The following is a 7,599-nucleotide window of genomic DNA, read 5'->3' on the forward strand; positions in this document are numbered from 1 at the left end:
GGGGGGTCTCTAAAAGGTCTCTTGTGAGAAGAGAAGACTTTTTTCTTCTTTCCTTTGCAATGTTGGGCATTGAACCCAAGGTTCCATTCCTGCTAGGCAAATGTTATATCTCTATTTAACCATTCTCCTCCCTTTCTTATAAGGGCATCAGTTTTACTGTATGTGGACCTTATCATTCTGACCTCTTTTAAGTTTAAATTCTTTTCTCAGGAGCCCTACTTCCCTCCAGGGTGGTGGCACAGTTCTGTAATCCCACCATTTGGGAGGTTCAGGCAGGAAGGAGGATCACCATGAATTTGAGGCTAGATTGGGTTATACAGCGAGTTCAAGGCCAGCCTGAAATGCTGTCTAAAAAGTAGAAACCTTGTCTAAAAAGTAGCCCTGTATCCAAATATAGTCACATTGGGGCTGGGGGATCAAATTGACAAATTGGACAAAATTCAGCCCAGATAAATTTCATATAAATTTCTTATTTTAGGTTTTAGAACATATTAATTTGGAAAGTAGTAATAGATTTTCTGAGGGGGAGAGGAGATACTGAGTTTTCCAAGTGTGGGAAATGTTACATCCATTCTGTATTTAACTCTTGGAGACCTGAAGTACAGAATTGTATTGTAGAGTCTATGGGAACACCTGCATTGAATGAAATGTATTTAGTTTTGCTTCACCCAGCCTCCTGGAAGAGGAACAGTTTTTCCAGAATACATATTAGGGAATACCAATCTCTGACAAAACTAAACAAAAAAGGGGATATAAATGAAGGACCATTTTGTATCTGTATGTACAAAATAGTTAGGATAGATATACAGCTACTTTCTCTTCATTCAATGAGAAGAAAGATTTGTACTAATAGTATTTGGGCAGGATATTAAGTCTGCACCATGTACTATGAATAACCACTACGAAGACAACAATATGCAATGTATTAATTATTGAAACTGTCCTACTCATCAGTTTTGAAACTGTCTCATTGCTACTTGTTTCTCAATAAAATTAATAAAGCTAAAAATTAAAAAAAATACATGGAAAAATAGTGTTCTGCACCATGCTAATCTGTGAAGCATAGGTTTTGGCATTCTAAGGTTCCACAAATATAGCTTTAGTGGAAAGTCATTCTTGGAGTTTTAGAAAATGTGATAAATGAAATACAAGTCCAGAAAGGAAAGATCACTGGTAAGTCTTTAATATCTTAATTATTGCATTGTCTTATTAATGCAATATTTGCTGCATTGTCCGTGACAAAGAGAGGGAGACTAAGTTTTAATCAGCAAGACTGGTCCAATTCTTGGGTTTCTGTATTAAAACCACTTAATTTTCTTTCCTTGGATAAAAAAAAACCAAGAAGCTTCTTATCCTAGATGTCTATCAAGAGACGGATGATAAATAAACTGTGATGCAGTCCTATAATCACTAATAAAGAGTAATAAAACAAAATGAACCATGGGTACGCACAAAAGTCAAGAGAATTTGTGTTTCTTTATAGCTCAGCAGTATTCCATTGTATAAAAGTACCACACTTTGAAATCCATTCCTCAGTTGGTGGGTATGTACATCACTTCAAGGACTTACCTATGACAAATTGGGTTGTTATAATCATAGATGCACACATATCGCTGTGGTATGATGTTTTCACTTCTTCTGGAAAAATACCCAAAAGGAGGATAGCTGGGTGGAATGAGACTTATAATCCGAGCTTTTAAAGATTTTCTGCTCTTATTTCCATAGTATTTGTACTAGTGTGCACTCCCACCAACAGTGGAGAATGGTTCATTTTCCCCACTGCCCCTCTGGCATTTGGTACCGGCTGACTTCTTGATGACAGTCATTCTTTCTGGGGTGAGACGGAATCTCAGTGTTGTTTTAATTTGCATTTCTTGAGTGACCAATGATGATGAACACTTTTTCCTAGATTTATCTGCCATTTGTATTTCTTCATCTGAGAGGTGCGTATTCATCTCAGATGCCCATTTTTGGATTGGGTCTTTGAATTTGGGGGACTGATTTTTTAAATTCTTTATATGTTCTAGGCAGAAGTCCTTTATCTTAGGGACAGTTGGCTAAAATATTTTTACCAATTTGTGGGTTTTCTTTTTACTCTGTTGATTTCTTTTGACATGCATAAACTTTTCAAAACGATAAGGTCCCAACTGTTGATTCTTTGAAGTATTTCCCATGCAGTTTGGTTTTAGTTCATGAACTCTCTGCCTACATCTACATCTTCAAGATTTCTACCTAATTTCTCTTCCAATAGATTTAGTGTTTCTATTTTAATATTTAGATCTTTGATCCATTTTGAGTTTAATGCATGGTGATAGACATGGGTATAGTTTAGGTCCTTTTCTTGTGGAAAGCCAGTTTTTCCAGTACCATTTATTAAAGAGCCTATCTTTCTTCTAACAAACATATTTGGCCTCTTTGTCAAAGATAAGGTGGCTAAGTGTGTTTGTAGTTATATCTGCATTTTCTAACCTGTTATAGTAATCCTCAGGTCTGTTTTCTTGCCAATATCACGCTAATTCTATTATTACAGTAACTTTGTAGTATAATTTCAAGTCTGGGATTGTGCTACTCCCTGCTTTGCCTTTGTTGCCCAGGATTGCTTTTGCTATTCTAGATTTCTTCTGACCCAAATGAATTTTAGGAATGTTTTCCCTAGATATGTGAGGTATCCTAATGCCATTTTGATTGGGATTGCATTAAATGTATATAAAAGTTTTTGGGGGGTTTAGTCATTTTCACAATGTTGGTTCTTCCTATTTATTAGCAAGGGATACTTTTCCATTTTCTGATATCCTGTTTGATCTCCTTTTTCAGAGTACTATAATTTTGAAATGAATAGATATTTTACTTTTTTATTAGTTTGATTCTTGAGTATTTCTTTTTAAAAGTCTATTATAAAAGATAGGTTTTACTTAATTTCTTTCTCAGTGAGTTTGTTGTTATAAACAACAAATGTTATTGACTTTTTAATGCTGACTTTTTATCCAGGTATGCTACTAAATTTGCTTATTAATTTTAGAAATCTTTTGATAGGTAAATGGATGCAACTACGTTACTACATTACATACCTTTAAGTGAAATAAAACAGACTTGCATACATAAACATATCATCTCCCAAGTGTAAGAAACTGAAAGAGTAAATGAGATCCAAAATTTACAATAGATATTGTGAAAGGGAAAGAAACTTCTCAAAATGAATAACAACTAGAATGGAGGAAAGGAGAAAAGAATAAATGGATATATATATATATATATATATTAGCTAAGATAGCTATATCTTAGCTAATATATATCATATATTTATATCTTAGCTATATATCTGAGATATGATTTTAACTCAGCTAATTGATATTAGTTTTCTATATTTGCAAATTCCTTAAATCTCAATTTGCTTGGCTGTTTAAAAAAAAGATTTTGGTGGAATTTAAATAAGTGAATTGGCTGTAACTTAGCACTGTGTTTAACACATTGTAAACACTCAAAAAATATTAAATTATACCATATGGAATGGTCAGTACTCACTTAGGTGCTTAACAGAAATATGGCAGTTCCACATGGCTGACAGTAATGTTAACTACTGGTAGGAGCATTATCCTCATTTCTCTTTGCAACAGGGCCAACAGCTTAGCGTCACTTGTGTGAATAATGTATGACTGGAACCCATACTGTGGGTCTAAAGAAGGCTGATTGTGCTTCGGGTTCAGGCATTCTACAGACATTGATGGGTGCTCCCGATAGCAGCAAAGTGTTGGTGGCAGAGAGGGCCACAGACCAAGTCTCTTACCCTCCCCTGGAGCTGGATGCCTTCTCTATAGCTTCATCAGCTTTAAAAGTAATTTATAGAGCACATAAACTATCATTCTAATTAAACACGCACATTGGAACTCTGTATGCTTAACTGTTTAAAACTGTTAGGTTTAGAAACTATTTTTTACAAAGGATCCAAACATAAATTTTTTTAAATGTTGAATTTTTTTTTTACTTGAAAAAGTACTCATGATCTTCTTGTTATAACATTCACACAGAATTGGCTTCCTGTTTAACTTAACAAATATTTACCCAGTGTTCCCCAGATTTGAAGGAACTGCCATTGGTCTGGTGGGAAGCTAAGTATAATAAATCTTAACTTCAACTTTCCAGGAATATGTAGTTTACTTGGTTTTCCATGCCTTGTTTATTTTTCTCCACAACTATAAAATTAAATTAATATTATATACCCACATTATAGCACATTACAGGTATACTTTGTTTCTTTTATGACATTTTTGTTGTCTTCTTTCTCTTTTCCTTTCTTTTTCCTTTTTCTCTTTATTTTGCAATTCCACAGTTCTTTAAAACTAAAAGTTACCCCTTTTGAGTAATTTTAATCCCCAACTTTTATTCCTTTAAAGTTCATATTTCTTTGAAGAGTTATAAGCATTCTTAAGAGAATCATGCATTTTAATTATAATTATATAATGAATATTCGATTACTAAGATTCTGAAATAAAAATTACAATGCCAGTGGTGATAATGCACAATTTCTAGAATCTTTTATTACAGAATTACCATTCAGAATAATCTATGGGGAATAAGTAATTTGTTCAAGCTGCTTAAAGCGAGTGCATTTGGAAGTAAATGTTTTAATATTACCCAATTAAAATGTTCTCTCTTTTATTTAATGTCTTTTATTGGAAGCCTGTAGAACACATTACTAATAATGCTATTCCTGGATACAATACCCTTTTGAGAAGTTGGACAATGGTATTAGTTCAAGGATTACAGTGTTTAAAGTGGAAATCAGCCAAGAGGTGGAGACTTTGCTTTGCCACGGGTATCTTTTAATCATCTTGTGCATTGTTACTCTGGGTATCTATTGACTATTGCAGCTCATTTAAGATCACAAATAAGAGACGGTTCTCGGACTTCTGATGGAAATTTCAAACATCGCTGGCGTAGACAGTAAAATAGATTAAAGGGAAGCAAAGCCACATGGAAAAAGGCAGATGAGAATGTGAGAAATGGATCTTCTCATTTATTACTTTTAGGGGTAAACAGAGACATAGTATTGAGGTAGATAGAAGAGAAGTTCAGGGCAGGGGCTATAAATTAACTGAGTGGAAAATAAACTTTCCAAGGAACCAGACAGAAAATCTCTGATACAAATAGTTTATTCAGGTTTAAAAGAAATCTAGCAGTGTGTAGTTTCAAAAGATACTGGATTCACAAAGCTCCTTACAGTAAGACAGATACAGTGGACTTCTATAATCTATGTGCAATTACTACTCTGTGTATCATTTGTGTCTTTTGTTGACCTTGCCAAATGTGTTTTTTGTTGCTTCAAGAACTCTATGTAAGTGAGCTGCTGTTTATCACTGTATTTCAAGCAAAGAAAAGAAGAACTTACTTTTAGGGCTTCCAAGTTAGGGAAGAAAGTTAGGAGGGTAAAACCTTTGGATACAGCATTATGGGCAGACATAGTGTCCCTGGGTGCCGTGTGGGGAGACCCCATCCCAGCACTGTCCACTTCCCGCTGTCGCTCACTATGTTGGGCTCTTACAATCCACAACTGACTTGGGACAGGAAATAACTGTCCACTTGATGCTGGTGCAACTACTTGTTGCTATCGCTTTTGTTCAGTGTTTCTTTTTCTTTTTTATTCAGAACCTTGTCTTATTAAGCCGGCTAATTTCTGGCAATTCAAACTATAGATATGTTTTACTGGAATATAACAACATTTAGTAACATCACTACTGAGGCACGTTCTTGGTTAATAAACTTAACCACTTATTGGTTTTCTTTGTTTCCTGCTCCTTCACATTTTGTCATTGGTGGTGGCATAATGTGCCTTTAAGCGACCCTGGCTTGTGTTACTCTTTCGTTGGTTATGACGTTGGCTTGTGCGCTCCACCATCTAATTCCCTGGTTTCTCCATGCCCTCCGTAAAAATTGATTCTTAGTTTCCTTCACCCACATAGGAACATGATATTATACTATCTATGCGAATTCCAGCGTAAAGATTCTAAACTACAATCATGCAGCGCTGATGGTTCTGCGGCTCCTGAAGGAAGACTGGGTGGAGGGTAGCTTTCAGAGGCTGTTTGCTTAGAGTGGTTAGCAGCCTTCTGAGCCTACGGGAGAAAAAACAGGGATGGACATGATTTCTAGGACGATGGAGCAGACTTGGGGGAGGGAGCCATTGTGAATAGGACTAGTGGTCACTCAAATGTTTTCCAGCTACTGCCAAGAAGGATGCAGCAGCAGCAAATGGAAGTCGTGGCAGGTGTCTCAGTAGTCCAAGGCTCTGAGCACTGGAGACCCCAAATCAGTCCTTCTACAATTAAGAAGCATCCAAGCTGGTGCTGGGTCAGGAGAGAGGGGTGTTGGGTGATGTTCCAGGGAAACTGGAAAACACGTCTTTGTGCTCATATAGGAGTCAATTGCTAGGGACTCAGAAACATCTGAGGATAATCTGAGAGCAACTCCAGTTTCCAAGTTTATGAATTCAGGTAGAATTTGAGGGTTGCAATCTCAAGGAACTCAAGACTCTACCTGAACTCAGGAGGAAATAATCTGTATTAGAAGCAGTCCAGGAAAGTCACACAGTTTTAGGTTTTAGGTGGGAGTTAAAAAGGTCAGCAGTTAAGAACAGCAATTGCACCAGCTTTCTTTGCTTCTTTTCCATGTATGTCTGACTCCTGTAGGTAAGTGGGCTTGAGTTATGGTTATATAATTTAGTTCACCATATGTTACATATGTATGATGATATTTTAACAAACTTTTTCGATATTTTATGTATGAGATAGTATAATAGGATTTTTTACCTTAAGTTCATATATCAACCTGTAGAAGAAATTTCATGCCCAGGAACAAAGAAGTATCTTCTACAAAGTAAATGTAAGTACTTATCTCTCAGGAAGTTACTCCTAATCAAAGGAAAATAATGCACTTATGAGTCACCGGGGGATCCTGATGGATCTTAATGTCTTTTAGAGAGTAGTGAGATACTTGAAATCTCTGCTTCAGGTTAGAGTTATTGTGCTACTCCTCCTCCCTACATCATTAATAAATACATATATACAATGAAAATATGATTTTTTATATTTTTAAGTTGTAAAAATGTATTTATTTATTTGGTACAGGGTTTCTCTATGCAGCTCAGACCTGTAGTGATCCTCCTGTGTCAGCCTCCCTAGCACTGGGATTACAGGTGTACACCATTACACCTGGTGGCCAGCTTGGTGTGTGTGGGGTTCTGCGGCATGTTGTACTGGGGTTTGAACCCAGGTCCTTGCACTTGACAGGCAGGCAATTAGACTGCTGAGCTACCCCTCCAGCCCCTCAAAATACACTTTTAAAGAAATAATTTATGATAAAGCAAATCTTAATGGACATGAAAAATCTAATATCCAATACCACAATCTTAACAGGAGACCTTAACACCCCCTTATCCAAAAAACATAGGTTAACCAGAAAAAAATCAGCAAAGAAATAACAGAACTGAACCAAAGCTTGAAACGAAAGGACTTGGTGGACATACACAGAGTGTTCCACCCAAACACAGCTGAATACACATTTTTCTCAGCTGCACATGGGTCATTTTCTAAAATAGACCACATA

General features: G+C 36.1%; 1 protein-coding gene across 1 annotated transcript in view; it reads right to left on the bottom strand.

The window, feature by feature from the left end:
• The window catches only part of Cntnap2 (contactin associated protein like 2), a 1,699,165-nt gene that overhangs the window by 486,665 nt on the left and 1,204,901 nt on the right, over positions 1-7,599 (bottom strand). Inside the window, 1 exon segment of the mRNA XM_012514194.2 lies at positions 76-92. Coding sequence (XP_012369648.1) covers positions 76-92 — 17 coding nt within the window.

The sequence above is a fragment of the Octodon degus genome, unplaced genomic scaffold (genome assembly GCF_000260255.1).
Source record: "Octodon degus isolate 3935 unplaced genomic scaffold, OctDeg1.0 scaffold00027, whole genome shotgun sequence".
Classification (NCBI taxonomy): Eukaryota; Metazoa; Chordata; class Mammalia; order Rodentia; family Octodontidae; genus Octodon; species Octodon degus.